Source organism: Bufo gargarizans, chromosome 5 (genome assembly GCF_014858855.1).
Source record: "Bufo gargarizans isolate SCDJY-AF-19 chromosome 5, ASM1485885v1, whole genome shotgun sequence".
NCBI classification, from domain to species: Eukaryota; Metazoa; Chordata; class Amphibia; order Anura; family Bufonidae; genus Bufo; species Bufo gargarizans.
This window is the reverse complement of record NC_058084.1, coordinates 23,447,210-23,471,166: the sequence shown is the minus strand read 5'-3', so window position 1 is coordinate 23,471,166 and position 23,957 is coordinate 23,447,210. Positions and strand designations below refer to the sequence as shown.

General features: G+C 43.3%; 1 protein-coding gene across 1 annotated transcript in view; it reads left to right on the top strand.

Annotated features, from left to right (window-relative positions):
* Positions 1-6,230: 6,230 nt before the first annotated feature.
* The window catches only part of LOC122939698 (cytochrome P450 2C29-like), a 228,690-nt gene continuing 210,963 nt past the window's right edge, over positions 6,231-23,957 (top strand). The window contains exon 1 of the mRNA XM_044295870.1: positions 6,231-6,342. Within this exon, the coding sequence (XP_044151805.1) occupies positions 6,300-6,342 (43 nt within the window). The 5' untranslated portion in view covers positions 6,231-6,299. The remainder of the gene's footprint in view (positions 6,343-23,957) is intronic.

Genomic DNA, 23,957 nt, shown 5'->3' with positions numbered 1-23,957 from the left:
GGAAGGCCATCAGGGCCTGGGCATTTCCCTCTAGGTAGTTGTTTAATAGTGTCTTCTACTTCTTCTAATGAAAAGGGGGCTTGCAGTAGTTGTGCCTGTTGTTTAGAAAGGACTGGGAGGCACAAGGAATGTAGAAAAGTTGTTATGGACTCATTTGGTGGGAAGGGATATTGTGATATTGTTTTGTGGTCTTTTAGATTGTATAGAGAATGATAGAATTCTCTGAATTGGGCCGCAATGTCTGTGGTGGAGTAGGCAAAGCCACCACTAGAAGTTTTAATCTGGTGGATGTAATTATGGGCTTTCTTTTGCTTTATGCGTTGCATCATAAATTTAGAAGCTCTATCACCATGGGCATAGTAATTGCGCTTGTAAGTAATATTTGGCTGAGGCATTATTTAGGATCTTTTTTAGGGCTTCCCTTGTTGCAGTTAATTCTGAAAGGCGAGATTCTAACAGAGAATGTTTATGCAGGGATTCAAGTTTTTGGATTTTGGTTAGTAAAGAGATCATAAGGGCTCTCCTGGCTTTTTGGCCCTAGCTCCCATAGAGATAAAATGACCTCTCTTAAAAGCTTTATGAGCATCCCATAATACATGATAAGATGTGACTGATTTATTGTTAAAAGAAAAATATTCCTTAAAAGCTTTTTGCGTTTGAATTAAGGGGTCACCTGGAGTGATTAATTGCACATTTAGATGCCATCTAAAGGGACGTGGTTCCAAAGTGGGGCAGATAATGTCAAGAAGACCGGGAAATGATCTGATAGGTGCATAGTACCAATGCTGGCCAGGCTACAAAACAGGAGATGTTCTTTTGATATGAATAGTCCAGTCTGTGATAAGACCCATGTACAGGAGAGAAAAAGGAGTAGTCTTGTTCCTTAGGATTAAAAAAAAGTCTCCAGACATCACAAACCGACCAATTGTGCAGGAATTTCTTAAGATGTCTAAGCATTTTAGTTGCTATTGTAGATCTTTTAGAAGTGGAGTCAATATGTGGTTCAAGCGTTAGATTAAGGTTTCCTCCCAGAATCACCACTCCCTCTCTGTAAGGGTCCAGTAGAGTTAAGACCTCTATGATCCATGAAGCCTGGCCAACATTGAGGGCATAGATATTAATAAAAGTATAAACTTGGTTAGCTATAGATTCCTTAAGTAACACATATATCCCCTCATTATCTTGAATATGATAGATATAGGTAAATGGAAGGTGTTTCCTGATCCCTATACTTGCACCTCTAGAGGCTGAGGACCCTGAACCACAATGGTACCATTCTGCAAATAATGAGTGAGGTTTGGGTATTTATCAAATTTATAGTGGGTCTCTTGGAGAAAGATGACCGAGCACTTTTCCTTCCTTAGGAAGGAGAAAATTTTACTACGTTTAGAGGGGGAATTGAAGCCCTTCACGTTGAAGGATGCTATGCAAAGGTCAGCCATGATTCAAAATGAAGGGTAGGATGTGCAACAGAAATAATAAAGTGAAGCTCGATGTTTGTGGTGAGGGAAAAAAGAGAACAAAACAACATTCAGCCTCCAAAAGCGAAGCAGTGGGATGTCTCATAGGTCTCGGATAGGATCGTAGGTCGTGAGTACGAAGTAAAGTACCTGACTGAAAAATAAAAACAAAAATGAAAAATAAAAAATAAAAAGGCATGGAACAACATGAACAAGACATCTTATTGGATTGGCTTATATCCACACTGGGCTTTTTTGCACCCTTCATCCATTTTTTATCTGTGACGGTGCTGCCATCTCTTTTTTTCTTTTTTTTTTAAATATAAATATAAATATATATATATATATATATATATATATATATATATATATATATAACATTTTAGCAGAGCTAGGAGACTCTGCAAACTCTTGAGGGGGGGGGGGGAGATGAATTCTTCCAGAGTATCCTTCCATAGGTCAAATTATACCAGACAATATTACTGCTATAAGGCAGGGTGTTAACCCTCTCCTGAAAACTAAAGGGAGCAAGGAAAGAGGAATAGTGAGCAGTAATGATGTTTTAGGGTGAAACAGAAGGAGAAGAGTAAAGTACAATGATTAGAACATTTCCCTCTAGTCTAAATTTTTTCATTGAGTCCGCACCTACAACGAGGGAACTTAACAAAACATCTAAACAGGGGTACATATGCGGATGAATCTACCCGAAAATTGAAATGATCACTGACATAATGACATTGGAAAGTCATACGATTATATACTTAACGACAATACTGATCTTCACTCGCCAATAAGTGGAAGTCTCCTCGGGTGGAGGTGTTCAATCTTCTTCCTCTTTGTGGCTTGGGGGTACGAGGTGGTTCCCAAGGTACGATGGTTGGTAGATCGGGGAGGGTAGCAGTATTCTAAAGCATGTCCCAATTATCTATCGGTAGAGGCTGGATCTTAAGATGAGCATATATCTTTTCCAGGTCTTTGGTAGAGGAGATGAAAAGGCGACGGCCTTCATGGGAGAAGGAGAGGCCAAAGGGAAAAGACCATCTGTACAAAATCTTCTGAGAATGCAGCCAATTCGTACGTGGCTTCAGCGCCCTGCGCTTCCTAAGAGTGAATTGTGCTAAGTCCTGAAAGATCAATATTTTGTTAACTTCCCATAACAGCTAATAACGGGTTGTTCCTAGCGCTTGACAGAACCACTTCCTTAACTGGAAAGTAGAGGAACTTACAGATAACATCCCTTTGGGGCTCGTTCAGTTGTGGTTTGAGCCATAATGCCCTATGAGCCCTTTCAATGGTGATTTTGTGCGCTGTGTCAGGGCCCAGTAACTGCAGGCAGATTTACATTACCACTTCAGGAATATCACCGGGGTTAATAGATTCGGGAATACCTCTGAATCGAAGATTATTTCTTCTTCCCCTATTCTCCTGGTCCTCCAAAGCTGTATACAGTAGGTTGATGTGCGACTGGTATTCAGCCATAGTAGAAGACACCTCTTTCTGGTGCCTAGTAATCTTGAATTGATTTTCCTCCAGGGTCTCCACTCTGGAGCCTATGTGGTGAATATCACTCCTAATAGCAGCTAGTTCAGAGCTGAGGGGTTCGAGAGCTTCAGCAAGTGAATCCTTTAGGAAACTCCTGGAGATCGGTTAGGCGTCTGGGCTAAGGGAAACTTCCCTACCTCTTTCAGCGCCAGTAGAAGTTTGCTGTTTGTAGCCGTCAGCCTTCGGTGTTCTGGGCGCCATTTTAGGTTTTCTCGCCACGCATGCTGCGGCTGCCTCTTTAATGAATTTGTCCATCTATCCAGGCTGAATAGCCGCTTTGGCAGGACCAGAAGGATCTGTATTCTTTTGTCCACCGATTTTGACAATTTTTGGTCTGGTAAGCTGATAATAAGAGGCTGTGAAGGATAATCAAGTAGCGGACCGACGCTTCACACAGCCATCCACTCTCAGCGCAGGCTCCACCCCCCCACCTTTCTTGGATTTTGAGATGTCTACTCCACTGCAGCTCGTGCTTAGCACTTAAATGCCTGGTCATGCAGGTTGTGCTCAGGTTGAGAACGTTTATGCCTCGCTTCAGGCTCTGATTACACAGCGTGAAAACCACTTGTGTCTTGTCGTCAGCACATTGTCTGAAGAACTGCCATGCCAGGGAACTCCTTGGAGCTGGCTTTGGTGTGCTCGGTCCCTTGCTGCGGTGGTCAGTAACAGACGTACTGTCTAGAGAATGGCTGCTACGCTTTTACACCCTGCTCACTCTTCTGCTGTGCTGGTGGCTCTGTGCGACCACAGCCTCTTCCTCCGAACTACATAGATCACTCGCATGACCTTGATTCCATGTGGGTTGAGGACCTCATCGTCCTCCACATCATCTTCCACCCAGTCTTCACCCCTGCCCTCCTTGTCGATCTGCACACTTTCGAAAGCCCCAGCAGTTGACACATGTGTTTCGTCATCATCCGAGACGTGCTGCGATGGTCCTCCCATGTACTCATCTTGAAACATTAGTGGTTGGGCATCGATGCACTCAATCTCTTCCACTTCTGGGGCAGGGATAGGTGGATGGCCCTGTGAAACCCTTCTAACAGAGTCATCAAAAAGCAGAAGAGACTGCTGCATGACTTGGGGCTCAGACTGCTTGGCTGATTTGCAAGGGGGTGCGGTGAACCACTGATGGACAACGGTTGCAGATGAAAACTCAGATATTTCAGCAGGAGACTGGGTGGGAGACAATGTAAAGGAACTGGAGGCACTGTCAGCAACTCAATCTACTATCGCATGTACTTGTTCAGGCCTCACCATTCGTATAGCTGCATTAGGCCCGACCAAATACCGCTGCAGGTTCTGTCGCCTACTCGCACCCGAGGAAGGTGTTTCACTTGTGCGTGTGGCTGGCACAGATCGACCTTGTCCTCTCCCTGCAACTGGAGCTCCACCAGCAGCACCATGACCTGGGCCACGTCCCTTATTTGACGCTCTCCTCATATTTCTCAAATTTAGGATTTTGCCCTAAATGGGTGTTTTATTAATAGCAGAATACAACCACAGTATGTAAAGGGTGTATCTCACACGCCCTGATCCAGACTAGGCAGCAACATAAACTTTTTTTGCCCAAAACGGGTGTTTGTTTAATAACTGAATATGACAGCTGTATAAAACCTTTGAATTTTACCTTGAATTGTGTATTTTGCCCAAAAAAGGGTGTTTTATTAATAGATGAATATAACAACAGTATGTAAAGGCTGTATCTCACACGCCCTGATCCACACTAAGCCGCAATTTAACATTTGTGCCAAAAATGTCTGTATTCCAAATAACTGAATAGAACAACAGTATGTAAAAGCTGTATCTCACACGCCCTTATCCAGACTAGGCCGCAATTAAATATTTGTCCCCAAAATGGGTGTTTTGTTTAATAACTGAATATGACAGAAGTATATAACCCTTGAACTTCACACGTGCTGCAAGGGATGTAAAATAGTGGATTTTGCCAAAAAAGTGTGTTTTTAATCACTCAGAAAATTAGGGCTGTATTTCTAGCTTAAATTGCACACTAACTAATCCTGCAAATGCACCAGATGTTGTATATTGCCAAAGAATTTGTGATTTTTTTAAAACCAGATTATTAGTGCAGTATTTCAAGCTTGGATTTCAATGTCACAAAAGCTCAGATGCAGTACTGGTGCACCGAACTTGCCGCCGCCCTCCTAACTAACAGACGGATAAAAGTAATTTTTTTTCTGTCATTGGGCTCAGGGCAGGGTAAAAAGATTGTGCCCTGCACCCACACAACTAATTGTATGTAGATCGCTGAGTTAGATTCCAGTTCTCTCCTATTCTCCCCCTGAAATCACCAGCAGCAACCTCTCCCTACACTGATCAGAGCAGAGTGACGGGCGGCGCTACGTGACTCCAGCTTATATAGAGGCTGAGTCACATGCTGCACTGGCCAATCACAGCCATGCCATTAGTAGGCATGGCTGTGATGGCTTCTAAGGGCACAGAGTTAAATGCTTGTTGATTGGCTGCTCTGCCTTTCAAAAAGCGCTAAGAAAGCGCCGAACACAGAACCAGAACTTTTACTGAAATGTTCAGGTTCGGGTCCGGGGTCCAAAAATCCTAAAGTTTGGTATGAACCCAAACGTTACAGTTCGGGTTCACTCAACCCTAATAATAATAATAATATTAAACAAATCCAACATTTGTAACCAACTATTGATGCAGACAAATAGTATTAATGCAATCTACAATATTGGCATAAAATCCTATTCCAATGTTCTCATTTTTTTAAGTTTTTAAATTGCCATCAGTTTCACATATCTGGAATTACACAACCATGGAAGAAACTTTTTCTGCAGTTGGCATTTTACCTCGTACAGATTTGTGGGAAAGCCTACTGCTGCATAATTTGCTGTTTTAATAAACACACATTTATACTTGAGGGAAGAAGCTGTTATTGCCGCAAGATTTCCAGGAACTATATTCATGAGGACAAAATGCCCTAGTTCGACTTCTCTGTCCCTGCAAATAGCGGTACGGTCACGAGCAACTGACATAAATCTACCAATTGCAAAACAAATACATGAATTATCAAGCACAAGATAAGATACAACAGTAAATAAATCTCCATTATTTAAAATTGCTGTGTAACAAATTTTTTACGTTTGTTTGAGTTTGCATGAAAAACGTATTTATTTGCTGTCACACGATTGTAGTATCTTGCCATCATATTCTAGAACACTGTGCAAAGCAATAAAATGTGATCGTCTCACTGAACATATTTTGCAAGGGCCAAGACTAGAGCCTTGACTGAATCTTCCAAGTAACAAACTGTGGAAAATGGAAGAAGAGAGCAAACATCTGAGGCAGTTGATTGTTACAGGCAAGTCAATATAACTTATCATTCAGCTTAGGCAGTTACAATTCAGAAGGCTTGGCAGGTCAAAAATGGAGCAGAACTTGCTCTTTTTTTCTCAAGTGTTTTGATTTGTTGTAAGGTCATCTTCGTGTGATCTTGTATTTTCTCCTCGCCCTGCTGGTCTACAACTTTTACTTGCTTATTTCAGTATAGTTTCAAACATTTGAAACATATCTCGATCCAAATTTTTTTATTCCGCCTCTGATGTTTGGGGATATTTGCACATGTAGAGCACTTTAAGAACCCCTTACAGGGGTTGTTCAGCACGGCATCCATACACTGCTTGCAAAACAATACAGGTATAGCCTTCTGGGTTTCACTCTTAACAGTGATGATTCTACCCACTGGTCCTCACACTTGGTCCTCACACTCTCCCAGCCTCACCAGTTCTCCTAGCCTACTTGGCTGTCTTTGTGTGTCTCCAGCACACATCTCCTGACTTCTTTCCGACTCCTGGAGGAGTCCTCTTGATCCCTAAATGGAGTCTGTTCCTATTTCCAAGCAGGAGCTAATTCCCCTAGCCAGCACCTTTTCCTTAAAGAAGACCTTTCACCGATTATGACATTGTGAACTAACTATACAGACATGGAGAGCGGCACTCAGTGATCTCACTGCACTTACTATTATCCCTGGGTGCCGCTCCATTCTCTTGCTGTGCCCGCCGGTATCTCCGGTCATAAAGTTATAGTAGGCGGAGTCTGCCCTTGTTCTGCTGTGGCCAATCACATTGCAGAGCTCACAGCCTGGGAGAAAATAACCTCCCAGGCTGTGAGCTCTGCACTGTGATTGGCCAGCGCTACAGCAGAACAAGGGCAGACTCCGCCTACTATAACTTTGTGACCGGAGATACCGGAGGGCATAGCAGGAGAACGGAGTGGCGTCCAGGGATAATAGTAAGTGAAGTAAGATCCCCGGGCGCCGCTCTCCATGTCTGTATAGTTAGTTCACATTGTCATCAAGTGCTTGCCACTACCAAGACATGGACCCAGGAATGGAGATCTCATCCCTCCAACTCTCTTTGAAATCTCCTGGAACCCAGATCCCCAGAAAATTCCAGAAAACCACATTCTTCCCGAAACCTTTCAGTCCTATGTAATCAAAACACAAAATGCCACTGTGGGATTGCCACACAATGCCACACGTTGGAATATTTTTTGTGTGGAAATAATATTTGACTAAGAGAAAGAGAAGGATTAGCAATAGTACACAAGCTTGACATTATCTTGATACTACATCTATTATAGCCTTGGTTCTCAAACCCCATGTTCAGTGGGTCGCCTCATGCCTTCCACTTTTCTAGGTGAGCTACGCCTCTGCCTCCCCCTCCCCCTAGTGCAGAATTGTCAGTTCTCACACTGAGCAGCCATTAAAAATATGCTGCCAGGCCCTGCGTTCCAGCTTGAGGTGGGGTGGGGTGGGCTGGCAGTATGGCCATATGGAAGCACCATCCATATGTGCATTGCTTACAGATGCCTCACATGTCCTGTGGAGGTGCCTGGATAGAGGTCACATTCTGGCTCCCAGCAACCTCAAAAGGGCACGCAAGGGAGCTGTACCAGCAATGCACATATTGATGGGGCTTAATCACAGCACAGAAGCCCACACTGGACCCCAGGCTGAGGATCCACTCCAGTTCTCATAAAATAGGGAGACTGGTTGGATCTTTAAAAAAGAACATTTGGCTGGTTTGAGGGCGTGTGTATGTGAGAGTGAGAATGTCTGAGTGTGCAAAATTGTGTCTGTGGTTGAGTGTATCCATCAGTGTATCTGTCAGTGTTTTCATTGCACAGTCCCGTTAGATTACCGAACCTTACCATGCAATCACACCTAAAGTACGGTCTGGTGTTGGAGGTGTGTTGCATTGCCATTCATTTGGCACCCCAAAACTGACTGCAATTGCGTACCTACTCACGTGGGTTTGCTGCAACGCATCCGGACCTTATCCGGACACGCTCGTGTGAAAGAGGCCATATAGTCTATGGATCAGTAAAAAAAACTGAATGCAATCAATTTTTTTGGGCAGACATGCTGAACTGTCCGCAAAAAAAAGATTAGCATTTTTGCGGACAGCATACGGCCGTCGGAATGAACCCTAACTATGTTGACTATGTTCAATTCAGACTGATTATTAAAGATCTACAATATTTTGATGTTTATATGCATGCCTAATATTGTTAGTAAGGATGCACCAATACCGGGAGCCCAAGTGACACCTCACAGCACAGCATAGGGCTGCAGAGCCTGCCACTAACCCTGCCCTGCATAGAGCTCGCACAACTACCTGAGAGCCGCACAGCCCACCATTTACTCTGCACGGCCCAGTAGACCATAGCCACCTGAGAGTCCACACAGCTCACTACAGAACCTGCAAAGCTCACATGAAAGTCTACGCAGCCCACCACAGAACCTGCAAAGCCCACCTGAGAGTCTACACAGCCCACCACAGAACCTGCAAAGCCCACATGAGTGTCCACAAAGCCCGCCATAGACCCTAAACAGCCCACCTGAAAGTACAAACAGCCTATGATAAACCTGCAAATCCCCACCTGAGAGTCCGCAAAGCCCACCACAGAACCTGCACAGCCCACATGAGTGTCCACAAAGCCCACCATACAACCTGCACAGCCACCTAAGAGCCCATACAGTCCACCATAGACCCTAAACAGCCCACCTGAAAGTGCAAATAGCCTAGGATATACCTGCAAAGCCCCACCTGAGAGTTCTGCACAGCTCATCAAAGAACCTGCACAGCCGACTGAGATGCCACATAGCCCACCATAGACCCCCCATAGTCCACCTGAGTCTGAGCAGCCCAGCCTAAAACCTGCAAAGCTCACCATAGACCCCCACACAGCCTCCTGATATACTGTATAAAAAATGATTTTAGGTAAAACCGCATTGGGACACGTCAAAAAGCACTTCTAATTGGTCAGCATGGCTCCTGACTGTGCTGACAAATGAGTGCTTTCAATTTACGAGCAAAAGTCAAAATCAGGGCTGCACTGTATGTGGTACAAATAGTACATCCATACCAGTAGAGAGGACAGTTCACAGAAAGGTATTCGTTTTACATTTTCATTTTTTTTTTACTAAACACTTTTTTTGATGTGATTATTGTTTAGTTTATTTTTATTCACTTAACTTTATTTCAATCATACAGAGTCTAACAAGCCCCAACATGACAGTGTTTGGAGTTGACAGATTTCCTTTATAGACTCTGTCCTCCAACACAGAAGATGGAGTTAATTACTGAGCTCGATCTTCTGTAATGGTGGTGGTGGTGTGGGGGGGGAGGGGGGGATAGCGTTGGCTGCTGCTTGCTAAACATTTAGCCCTGCTAGCCCGCAGCAGGGCTAAATATAGAAAAAAAACAACCTGATGTTTGATAGTAGAAATTCCACACTCTTGCTCCGGAGACCCTGCATAGCCCACTAAGATCCCACAGAGCCCTCCTGAGACCTAGCCTCCTGGGACATCAGACAAGCACGCCAGAGTATGTAGCTTCATATTTCTCAGCATTTATGTATGATGCATTGCTGGGATTTGTAGTCCCCCTACAGCTTGGAGTCAGTGGTGAACTACTGGTGGTGCAACATTTGCAGCTAGGACTGGGCCCTGGTGCTCCATCACTGTCCAAAAATCATTAGTCTGCATTGTTTAAACAAAAAGAAAAAAAGTATCAATAATTGGCATCGTAAAGTATCTGTACTCGCACTTGGTCTGGAACAAATGGTATCGGTGCATCCCTAATTGTTAGATTACTTTACTCTTGCGTCTGTTACAGAGCTTTTGAACATCTAATACGTTTAATATTTTCCATGTACTTTTTAAAGCTGCGACTTTTGAAAAATTTCCGGGGACTTCAAAAGGTGTCATGAGTGATGCCGTTCACAGGAACATTGCAGAATTGAAATATCGACTGAAGGAAACAGTCAAGACCTCAGCAGATTTAGGGTCCATTCACATGTCTGTGGTGTATTTTCCGGATCCGCAATACACCCGGCCGGCACCCCCCATAGAACTGTCTATTCTTGTACGTGATTGCAGACAAGAATAGGACATGTTCTATTTTGTTGCGGAGCGGCGTCCTGGAAGATCGGGGCCGAAATCTGGAAGTTCGGGGCCACGCTCCGGAATTGTGGATGCGGAGAGCACATAGTGTGCTCTCCTCATCGATTCCTGCCTCATTGAGAATGAAAGGGTCCGCAACCGTTCCCGATATTGCAGAACGGATGCGGACACATTTGCAGATGTGTGAATAGACCCTTACAGAAATAATTTTTATAATGCAATTAAGTTTCAAAAATGTTGACTGAGTGTTGCACAAGTGTTTTTCTATTGTATGATTACATGATAATAATAATAATAATAATAATAATATGAGATTTGTTTATTGTACTGTATTTTTGTCTTCATCCAGAAAATGTTTTGGAATTGAATACTATAAAAAAATTTACGTAGTGGATTATATTTGAACTGAATTTGAAATATATAATAAAAACTATCATAAATAGTTGATGATTTTATAGGCCTATGATATATACATTACAAATGCATTTCAGAATATAATAATAAAGTGTTTCAATTTATTTTTATTTCTCCGGCACATATTTTGCTTTCAGAAGTACATTTAACATAATATTCCAGAACATATTCACAGCATATTTCACAAAACCTTTTGAAATATATTTATGGCCACAGTAATATATTACTAAACACATTTATAAATGCATAAAATATATATTCTATAATATATTCACTGCATATTTCACAATGCATTCCTAAATACATTTCAAAATATATTTCAGCATGCTTTAAGACATATATTGAATAATATATTCCCAATATATTGCAATATATTTTTGAAATATATTGAAAACGGCCAAAATTGTAGTATTTCAAATAAATGTCAATATATTTAGTAAAAATATATTAATTCAAGTACTTAGAGAGGGCTCACCTACTGCTCAGGCAATGAAAGGGTGCACCTACAAAAAGGATTCACCCAATCCTTTAGAAAAATTTCAAAAAGAGGTAAAGATAGTAGGGCACACCACCACTTGATGTCACACGGATATTTATTATAACATATACTGTCTAGAACATATAAAATACAATCAAATACGGTAAAATTGTTAAAATATAAATACTAAAATATAATCATCAATACAAATTAAATGTAAGTAAATGGATTCGGCTACGGCCGCAAATTTCCTTATATGATGGTAGCTTCAATACATGTCTTTGAAGATTACAATTCAATCCTATGATTAATTCCGATGCTGTTTAAAAAGTCACTTATATCTGTGTGTTTTAGCACTGAGTTGTGGCAATGCCGCAGAAAAAACGCTGCCCAGAAACAAGACTTCTACCGGAGTGGTTTTACTCACTATTTTAGATGATGCCGGTTTCCTTATCACTCGTGGCGTCCCACGTACAGTGAGAGTCTCTTATAGGCTGCGGCAGAAAAAGATGAAGTGTAGACTTGCGGGATCCTCGGTGATTGTAAATTGGCTGTATCGTCTCACAGGTCACCTGGAAGTATATGCCCTCTGCGTTGTTGGAAATGAATCCCATGATATACAGATTTGAAGACTAACAAGCGCTTTAAAGAAGGGATCGGTGAAGTTGTACTTTATGGAAAAGAAAAAATGAACATCCGTCTTTATGCTGAGTCCTTTATTTCCTGGTGAAAGTTAACCCTGCACACTGTGAACAAACAACGCAGAGGGCATATACTTCCAGGTGACCTGTGAGACGATACAGCCAATTTACAATCACCGAGGATCCCGCAAGTCTACACTTCATCTTTTTCTGCCGCAGCCTATAAGAGACTCTCACTGTACGTGGGACGCCACGAGTGATAAGGAAACCGGCATCATCTAAAATAGTGAGTAAAACCACTCCGGTAGAAGTCTTGTTTCTGGGCAGCGTTTTTTCTGCGGCATTGCCACAACTCAGTGCTAAAACACACAGATATAAGTGACTTTTTAAACAGCATCGGAATTAATCATAGGATTGAATTGTAATCTTCAAAGACATGTATTGAAGCTACCATCATATAAGGAAATTTGCGGCCGTAGCCGAATCCATTTACTTACATTTAATTTGTATTGATGATTATATTTTAGTATTTATATTTTAACAATTTTACCGTATTTGATTGTATTTTATATGTTCTAGACAGTATATGTTATAATAAATATCCGTGTGACATCAAGTGGTGGTGTGCCCTACTATCTTTACCTCTTTTTAAAAATATATTAAGAATGTTTTTTTAACATATATTTAAAATATATTTGTCTTCCATGTGGGTTTGCCCGCTGGAAGTCCATCGTTTGGCATACCGCTCCGATATTACGGTTTACTAAGGTTTGCCGCTTTAATAAAGAAGCTGTGGCTGATCACCACCCAGCAATAATGTGACACAAGTGTAAGTGTTTTTTTGTTTTGGGATCAAGGTTGGGTAAAGGGGCCAGGGGTGAGTTAAAGGTGGTCCCCCCCCCCCTTTATTTCCTAGTTACCAGGAGTCTTGCAGCACCATTAGCTGGAAGCAGTGTAGCACTGTAGTGGGGAAGCAGCAACAGGCCCTGCTGAAACTAATATGTTTAGGTGACAAACAGCACACCGCCGCAGAGCTGTGGCAGGGTATAAGGGATCAGACTGAGCTGTGGCTCTCGCCACTCAACCTACAAGCAGGCATGGTTGTGTCTGATAATTGGAATCATAAATCACAGCAATGGGTTTTCATTAATTGTTTTGTTTTGTTTTTTCAATAGATATGCGGCAAAATAATATTTCTGCAAACATTTTCGGCAGTGTCTGGCCTTCGTCAGGCACTATGAAAATTATAATAGGGCAATTTTTAGTAACCATTCATATTTGTTCAATTACATCATTGATAATATGTATATACATCATATGTATACATATGGAAAATAAAACAAAACAAAATTGTGCCGTCTTTTCATTATTTAGTCAATTTCATGCCGATTACAATGGTATAAATATCTGGTTCTTAAGGATGGAAGATTCCACTGTTAAAGAATTTTATTTTTACATGGTTATTTGTCAGGATATTACAGTTGCTGATATAGCATCTTAGCATCTACTTTCATACTCTATTCTATTATCGGTGCATTTACATATAACATGTGACATTAGATCCTATACTAATAATGTCACAGAGAACTAGAATCATCAATCTTATCGTACTTCACAGGTATATATGATCAATTTTATTATAACAGTGACCCTCATACTAGTAGTTTACCACTGTAACGGACCGTTTCAGCAGACAAGGGGTTAAAATCCGTTTAGGCGATATGCCCCTTTCTGAGAGACAGGCACAGCTACTGCAGAACACCAAACTCCCGAACTGGATACAAAATAGCACTCCAAACTGGAACCTCTCGAATAGCTGCTAGCGGACGAACAGGAAAAGCATACAATCAGCTTACACTCCTGGCAATCAGTCTCTAACAGCATACAGGGAATCCCCCCAATAACGAGACAAGGCTCCGTGTTGAGGGTCAAGCAGTGCTCTGACTGTACTTCAGGTACAGCCTCTTTCATTCATAAAAAACAAACATAGTACTGCCCACAGGGTTTTGAAATCCAACCAATCAGTAATTCACAACACACACAATGTAAATACATCAACCAATCGTTCCCGCCCCCTAGAGGACCAGAAGGGAGACTGCGACACAGAGCAGATACAACACATCCCCACAATGCATCATGGTTTCCTCCTCTCTGTCCCGGAGACAATCGAGGGCAATCCAATTATCTCTCAGGACAAAGGGAGATCGCCAATACACATGTGGAGACAACAGGACAGACATCACCATTTAAACACACAATGGGACAATGGCACAATGGGATAATAGAAACACACCCAGCATATTCCTCCCAAGCTGACAAGTTACACTTTGTGAGGTAACATTGTCCATACATATAACTTACAACAATTTAAACAGTATAACTTGGGGACAAACCTATCCAAAATTCCCTGGAATAGGTTCAGGGGTTTAAAAGTTAGTATGGGCCATAATCCTGAGGCAAGAGGCGTTTAAACAGGTTTTTCCAAAACCCAGTGGCGAGGTTGGTTTCGCCACACATCTCCCCCCCCCCCCCCCCCCCCCCAGGGACGACTAACCAGATACCTGATCTCACGCCGGTCGGTACCTGAGTTAGTCTGGCAGCCCACCCACAACCCAATACTGGACCTGTTGAATTTAGTAGCCTGTCTCTGTCCAGTGAATCCACCAAGATTATATTGGTAGCTGGTACTCCCGGTCTCTGTGTTGCTCCCTGGCTTGGAGTGGAGGTTGCTTTGTGGGCAAGTATCAGCGGTACTCTGCCCTGGTGCCAGCGTTACCATGGAAGAAGCCTGGTTGGAGCCTGGTTGTTGGAGGGAGAGACCGACTGTCTCCGCTCCCAATACAGTGTCCTGCTGCTGGGGAAAGGAGACTGGGCGCTCTATTCCCTGCTGGACACTCTGTCGCTGGGGGACAGGACCAACTGTCTCTGCCCCCTGTAACTCCGCCTGCCGCTGGGGAATGGAGACTGGGCTCCCAATTCCCTGTACATCACACGGCCGCTGGGGAATGGAGACTGGGCTCCCAATTCCTCAAAAATCATGCTGCTGCTGGGGGGCAGGAACAACTACCTCTGCCCCCTGTAACTCAGCCTGCCGCTGGGGAGGGAGGACGCTGCTCTCCTCTCCCTGCATTTCACACTGCCTTCCCGGCATATCACTCTGCTGCTGGGGGGCAGGAACAACTACCTCTGCCCCTTGTAACTCAGCCTGCCGCTGGGGAGGGAGGACACTGCTATCCTCTCCCTGCACTTCACACTGCCGCTGGGGAATGGAGACTGGGCTCCCAATTCCCTGCAATTCACACTGCCGCTGGGGAATGGAGACTGGGCTCCCTTTGTCCCGCAACTGTAACTTCTGATGGAGGTCCACACAACATGGCAGCTGACCGTCACCTTCTGCCCGGTATAGTAGGGTCTTGAACACTAGACTCCTCACGAACTTCACGGATTTCTCAGCTGGATTGGGTCCGAAGAAGTTCAGCCGCAACCACATCATACAGTCAAATTCCTCAAAAGAGTATCTGTACTCCACTGCTGGTTCCATCCTGGTGCTTTTAGGGTCGCTGTACTGAGACATGCGTTGCCGTTAAGTTGTAAAATCCAAAGAAATGGTGTCTCCTGTAGCTGTCCTTCTGGCTGTAGGAACGATCCCACTGCTGCCACCAATTGTAACGGACCGTTTCAGCAGACAAGGGGTTAAAATCCATTTAGGCGATATGCCCCTTTCTGAGAGACAGGCACAGCTACTGCAGAACACCAAACTCCCGAACTGGATACAAAATAGCACTCCAAACTGGAACCTCGCGAATAGCTGCTAGCAGACGAACAGGAAAAGCATACAATCAGCTTACACTCCTGGCAATCAGTCTCTAACAGCATACAGGGAATCCCCCCAATAACGAGACAAGGCTCCGTGTTGAGGGTCAAGCAGTGGTCTGACTGTACTTCAGGTACAGTCTTTTTTATTCAGAAAAAACAAACATAGTACTGCCCACAGGGTTTTGAAATCCAACCAATCAATATCTTACAACACACACAATGCAAGTACAGCAACCAATCGTTCACGCCCCCTAGAGGACCAGAAGGGAGACTGCGACACAGAGCAGATACAACACATCCCCACAATGCATCATGGTTTCCTCCTCTCTGTCCCGGAGACAATCGAGGGCAATCCAATTATCTCTCAGGACAAAGGGAGATCGCCAATACACATGTGGAGACAACAGGACAGACATCACCATTTAAACACACAATGGGACAATGGCACAATGGGATAATAGAAACACACCCAGCATATTCCTCCCAAGCTGACAAGTTACACTTATTATAAATTGTTACAACTTTGTGAGGTTACATTGTCCATACATATAACTTACATCAATTTAATTAGTATAACTTGGGGACAAACCTATCCAAAATTCCCTGAAATCGGTTCAGGGGTTTAAAATGTAGCATGGGCCATAATCCTGAGGCAAGAGGCGTTTAAACAGGCCTCTCCAAAACCCAGTGGTGAGGTTGGTTTCGCCACAACCACCTTACTGCTTGCATCATGAATAAACATATCAGGAAAATAGAAAAAATCATATGGCTAGTAGTTACTTACCTGTGCCGCTGGAGGTAAACAGGGGAAGATGCTGGTGCATATATGGGAGCCTATGGCCTCCGAGATGTATTTACATGCATAATGACTGTACCGGTCATTGCTCTTATATAGGAGCAATGAAGTCGTCATGTAGTGGCGTGGTGGGTGGGTTCTGCCGGTAATTTTGCGCTAAAATTAAGGTGGAACGCACCGCTAGTGTCTCGGTGCGTTCCAGCGGTAGGAAGTGACATCAGGGAGGTAGGAGCGCACTGCTGGTATCGCGGTGTGTTCCCTGGTAGGAAGTGACATCAAAGAGGGAGGAGCGCACCGCCGGTATCGCGGTGTGTTTCAACAACCGGAAATGGCGTTGGTGGAGCGCATCGTTGTGGTGCGTTTCACGACTCAGAAGCGGGAGCCAAACACAGATCCTCGCTCTCGAAGCTAAGCAGCAGGTCTGCGGCTGATGGGAAACCAAGTGCGCCTTCGGCATCCCTTTACAGTGCCCCCCCATTTACGAGGGGCCACTGGACCCAAGCATTGTGGACGAGGTTTCTCAGGGTGTTCCCGGTGAAATTCAGTAATTAACCTGGAAGCATGCATCCTAGACATAGGTATCCAGGACTTCTCCTCAGATCCAAAACCTTTCCAATGGACCAGGTATTGAAAGGAATTTCTAATCTTTCTGACATCTATTGTTTTAGAAATAATGAATTCCTCCTGAAGCTCTACAGGTGGAGGTTTTTTTTTTTAACTGGAACCACTGGTGACACATATTTCTTAACCCTTTCATGACCAAAGGTCATTGATGCCCCAGTGTCCAGGTCAAAATTTTCAAATCTGACATGTGTCACACTATGTGGTAATAGCTTTGGAACACTTTTACTTATCCAAGCCATTCTGAGATTGTTTTCTCGTGACACATTGTACTTCATGACAGTCGTAAATTTGAGTCAATATATTTCACCTTTATTTATGAAACAATTCCAAATTTACCAAAAAAAATAAAAAAATTGCAATTTTCAAAATGTCAATTTCTCTGCTTCTAAAACAGAAAGTGATACCTCATAAAATATTTATTACATAACATTCCCCATATGTCTACTTTATGTTGGCATCATTTTGGAAGTGTTATTTTATTTTTTTAGGACGTTACATAGCTTAGAAGTTTAGAAGCAATTCTTAAAATTTTTAAGAAAATTTCCAAAACCCACTTTTTAAGGACCAGTTCAGGTCTGAAGTCACTTTGTGGGGCTTACATAGTGGAAACCCCCCATAAATGACCCCATTGTAGAAACTACACCCCTCAAGTTACTTAAAACCAATTTTACAAACGTTATTAACCCTTTAGGTGTTCCACAAGAATTAAAGGAAAATGGAGATTACATTTCTAAATTTCACTTTTTTAGCAGATTTTCTATTTTATTACATTTTTTTCATTAACACATTAGGGGGTAACAGCCAAACAAAACTCAATATTTATTACTCTAATTCTGCGGTTTACATAAACACCCAACATGTGGTTGTAAACTGATGTAAGGGCGCACGGCAGGGCGCAGAAGGAAAGGAACACTGTATGGTTTTTGGAAGGCAGATTTCGCTGGATTGGTTTTCTGAACGCCATATGTTTTTTATTTTTCTACTGATCGTCTTGTGCAGGGGCTCGTTTTTTTGCAGTAAGAGTTGAGGTTTTTATTGGTACCATTTTTGGGTAAATATGATTTTTTGATCATTCATTATTACACTTTATGGGGCAAGGTGGCCCAAAAATTGGCTGTTTTGGAACATTTTTTATTTATTTTTTTACAGCGTTTATCTGAGGGGTAAGGTCATGTAACAGTTTTATAGAGCAGATCATTACGGACGTGGCAATACCCAATATGTATACTTTTTCTTATTTATTTAAGTTTTACACAATAATGGCATTTCTGAAACCAAAAAAAATTATGTTTTAGGTCCCTTTCACACGAGCGTGATTTCCGCGCGGGTGCAGTGCGTGATGTGAACGCATAGCACCCGCACTGAATCCTGACCCATTCATTTCAATGGGTCTGTGCACATGAGCGTTGTTTTTCACGCATCAGTTCTGCGTTGCGTGAAAATCGCAGCATGTTCTATATTCTGCGTTTTTCATGCAGCCCTGGCCCCATAGAAGTGAATGGGGCTGCGTGAAAAACGCATTGCATCCGCAAGCAAATGCGGGTGCAATGCGTTTTTCACTGATGGTTGCTAAGAGATGTTTGTAAACATTCAGTTTTTTATCACGCGTGTGAAAAACGCATCTAAACGCATTGCACCCGCGCAGAAAAAACTGAACAACTAAACGCAATCGCAGACAAAACTGACTGAACTTGCTTGCAAAATAGTGCGAGTTTCACTGAACGCACTCTGAACGCATCTGGCCCCAATCCGCAACGCCCGTGTGAAACCAGCCTTAGTGTCTCCATAGTCTGAGAGCCATAGCTTTTTTATTTTTTGGGCGATTGTCCTCAATATGGGCTCATTTTGTGCGGGATGAGGCAACGGTTTGATTGGTACTATTTTGGGGTATATACACCTTTTTGATCGCTTAGTGTTGCACTTTTTGTGATGTAAGGTGACAAAAATTGCCTTTTTTTTACACCGTTTTTATTTTTTATTTTTTATGGTGTTTATTGGACGGGGATGATGATGTGATATATTTATAGAGATGGTCGTTACGGATGCAGTGAGACCTAATATGTGTGTGTTTTTTATTAGTTTTTTTTATAGGAAAAGGAAATATATTTTTATTTATTTATTTTTGCTTTTATTATTTTCAATTTTTTTTTTTTATCAGTTCCCTCTTGGATCTTGAAGATCCAGTGGGGCTGATGGTTGTACTATACTTTGCAATGCTCTTGCATTGCAAAGTATAATACAATAAGATGCCCTGTAGGTGGCAGCACCGGGCGCCTATGCCATGGCAACCGGACGCCTTTGCAAAGAGTCCGGTTGCCATGGCAACCATTGGGCACTGCCATCGCAGCGCAGCAGCCCTGATGGTTGAGAGAGGGAGCCCCCTCCCTATATTAACCCCATGGATGTCTCTACTGCGGCATCTATGGGTTTACAGCAGTGTCAGCATAGAGTTGACACACGTTGCTGATGGCGGCGGCTCAGGAATAGAGCCGCCGCCATCACACACATTGGGGGCAGGGAGCAGCGCTGGAAAAGTGGGGGGGGTGGCAGCATTCACAAATTACAGATCAGGGCAGGAGGGGGTGGACCGCATCGGGGGCAGGATACATGGATGGGGGGGCGGGGACCGATGACAGAGGTAGGGCTCACGATGGTGGTGGTGGGGGGTTGGAGGCACACAAGAAGGGGGAACAGATCAGGGACTTCGAGAAGGGGACACAGATCAGGGGCTTCAGGGCACATTACCTGATTTAAGGCTCTGATCTGCAGAGCGCAGATCAGAGCCTGAAACCGGCATTTTAACACTGCCGCGATCCAATTGGTTAGTCTGTACAAACTAACCAATCGGATCGATTGCCGGCAAGGGACCACTCTGATTGGTCCCTTGCTGGCATTACTAGACTGTATGCTGTCCGTGACAGCAGCAAGACATGGGCAGAAGCTTTAATCCAAGCGCTTTGCAGCACTTGGATTAAAGAACTTCAATGACGTCTATACACGTGATAGCTGCGCGGGGCATGTGCAGCTATCACGCATATATACGGATTGCAGTCGTGAAGGGGTTAAGTAACCACTTATGGAACACATAATGTATACGGAGGGAGTCGGGCAGCTTAAGCCTAAAAGATACTAGGTAAATAAGCTCAATAATATTGTATGGTCCAATGAAACGCGGCGAGAACTTCTTAGAACATTGTTTCAAGCAAGATTTTTAGTCGACAACCACATCTTATCGCTGAGTACAAAATTTACCCCCTTGGAACGTCTCTTATTAGCATGTTTACACTGGGTTTCCTGGGCCTTTTCCAGGTTTGATTGAACCTGTGCCCAGACTGTGCACAGTCTAGAGGTAAAAGAATCTGCCTGCGGGTTGAGTGAGGATACAGAGGGATTAGAACTAAAGTGAGGATGTAAACCACTGTTACAAAAGAAAGGAGACACACCCGTGGATGAATTAACCTGCTTGTTGATGGCGAATTCTGCCAACGGGAGGTATCTCACCCATAGGAGTTGATTATTTGATACATAGCACCTTAGAAAATGCTCCACTGCCTGATTTAACAGTTCCATCTGCTCATTGGTCTGTGGATGGAATGCAGACGAAAAGGACAAAGAGATGTTGCATCTTCTACAAAAAGCCCTCCAAAAGCTAGAAACAAACTGAACGCCTCTATCAGAGACAATATTCTCAGGGACACCATGCAGACGAACCACATGTTCAATGAACAAGGATGCTAAGGTCTTTGCATCAGGGAGCTTACTTAAAGGAACAAAGTGCACCATCTTGCTAAAACGGTCAACCACTACCCACATCACTGACTTCCCCTCAGAGAGGGGCAGATCAGAAATAAAATCCATGAAGATGTGAGACCATGGCTTACAGGGAATGGGTAGTGGTTGTAGTTCACCAGCGGGATGTGTTCTTTGGGTCTTAGACCGGGCACAAACATCACAAGCTAAAACATAAGACCATACATCTTTAGACAAAGTAGGCCACCAGAAAGACCTCAGCACCAATTCCTTAGTGGCAGCAATACCTGGATGACCACAGAGCACGGAGTCATGACATTCACCCAATAATTGAACACAAAAGCATTCAGGAACAAACAACTTATCTGCCGGTGTTTGTGGTGGATCAAGTTGCTGAGCCTGTTGAATCTCAGAGGAAAGATCCGCAAAAACTGCTGCCACAAAGATGTTTGTCAGCTAGATGGGTTCGGGGGGGAAGGGGGTATCAGGAGGTTGGACTGCATTAAAACTCCGGGACAAGACATCTGCCATAACATATTTACGTCCTGGTTTGAAAGTAAGAGAAAAGTTAAAACGAGAAAAAAACAGGGCCTATTTGGCTTGTCTAGGATTAAGGCGTTTGGCCGCCTCAACACTAAGTTCTTATGATCAGTGAGAACAGTAATACATTTGGAAACAATTTTTTTGGGTATCAAAGGCTCGACAGGCCTCCAACGACCAGTTAACCAGATCCAAACCTTTTTTTTGTTAGATCCGTCAGGGGTTTTGCAATAACAGAAAAATTATTTATGAATTTACAGTAAAAATTGGCGAATCTTAAAAAAACATTGGAGTGCCTTTAAGGAGGATGGTCTTACCCAGTCTTGGATAGCCTGAACCTTACTGGGATCCATTTTAAATGAATGAGGAGTAAGAATATAGCCAAGATAGGGGATCTCTTGAACTCCAAATACACATTTCTCTAATTTAACAGACAAATGGTTCTCCCTGAGGATTTTAAGAACCAGTCTGATGTGAGACACATGAGAATCCCAGTCAGATGAAAAGACAAGAATATCATTGAGATAAACAATAATAACTTTCCAATAAGTTCTCTAAAAATATCATTCATTAAATTCTGAAACACAGCTGGGGCATTGCAAAGACCGAATGGCATAACCAGATACTCAAAGTGTCCCTCTGGAGTATTAAAAGCATTTTTCCACTCATCTCCCTCCTTAATACGAACTAGGTTATAAGCTCCTCTCAAATCAAATTTAGAAAACCAAGAAGCACCCAAAATCTGGTTAAACAAATCAGGAATCAACGGGATTGAATACTGATTCCTAATAGTTATTTTTATTTATTCAAATTTCTGTAGTCAATGTAGGGCCTGAGACCACCGTCTTTTTTTTTTTTTTAACGAAAAATAATCCTGCTCCCAGGGGTGAGGTGGAGGGCCTAATATGTCCTTTCTTGAGACTCTCCTGGATGTAGTCTTTCATGGACTTGCGCTCAGGACTGGACAGATTATAAATCTGTCCCTTAGGAAATTTGGACTCAGGTATCAAGTCAATAACATAAGACCTATGGGGAGGGAGAGTGTATGTCTCAGTGGTGGAAAAAACATCTGAATAATCAGAAATAAAATGAGGAATATCTGATGAGACCCCAGTTTGAACTACGGTTAAGCAAGAATTATTCTCTAACTCGCCCGAACTCCAGTTAATGACCAGATTGTGTTGCTGAAGACAGGGCATACCAAGGACTACCTGAACTGCAAGATTCTCTAAAACAAAGAAGGAACATTTCTCAGAGTGGCAGATCCTTACAGATAGGGTAACCTCCGGAGTACAGAGTTTTACTGTGCCCCCTAGCAGGGGGGTAGAATCTATGGCGACAACCTTGATCGGGGTGGGTAATTCTAGTATAGGAATTCCCATCTGATCAACAAATTTGTAATCAATAAAACTAAAAGCTGACCCTGAATCCACAAAGGCATTTCCTGACCCCTTTAAGACCCCAAAGGCAATAGAAACCGGCAGCAATAATTTACTTCTTACAACCTCCGGGAGTACCTTGTCCTTGAATCCCTCAGACTCAGATGATTTCTCAGAAGGCGGAGCTTTAGGACACTGACGGATCCAGTGTTCGGGATCCCCACAATAAAAACAAGAGCCACGACGACGACATAGTTTTCTTCGTGTCATCCCGAGTTGCATGGGCTCGTCCGAGTGGGCTTCCATCCTGGGTTCAAGGTGGGGAGTCTCAGGTTGAAGAAGGATATGAGGAGAAAACAAATGCTGATGGCTAGTGTCTCCTCTAAAGAGTCAGGACAGGGATAACAAACCAACATAACCTTTAACTTTTCAGTCAAGCCTGTCCTAAATTGACATTTGAGCGCTGGTTCGTTCCAGCCTAAAGGAACGCACTACTTGCGAAACTGCGTACAATAATACTCCACTGGACGATTTCCCTGAGTGAGGGCCTTAAGATTGGATTCTGCCACAGAGGCTCGGTCAGGTTCATCATAAAGAACCCCTAATGCCTGGAAAAAGAGGTCCACAGAGCTAAGACAAGGGGAATCTGGTGGTAAAGAAAAGGCCCATTTCTGGGGGTCCCCTTGAAACAAGGAAATGATAATGCCAACCCTCTGTGGGTCAGGGTCGAAGGAGTGGGGTCATAGTTAAAAATAAAGTTTAGAGCTTTCCTTGAAAGCTAAAAAACTTTGTCTGTCACCCAAAAACCGATTGGGCAATTTAATATGAGGTTCCACCTGAACGGTGGCGTGAGCAAGAATAGGGGGAGTTCGGACGGTCTCCTGAACTTGTAGACTCTCCCCAAGTTCCTGTACTATTTGAGCAAGACCCTGCACATGTTCGGTGAGGCTCTGTATAGGGTCTATGCAGAATTTGGGCCTGTGATTCTGTCATGGGTAGAGTCACGGGAAGGGAATCAAGATAGAGCAGAGGTGCACCCCCTGAGCTGCTACCCGGTCCCTTGTCCCTGC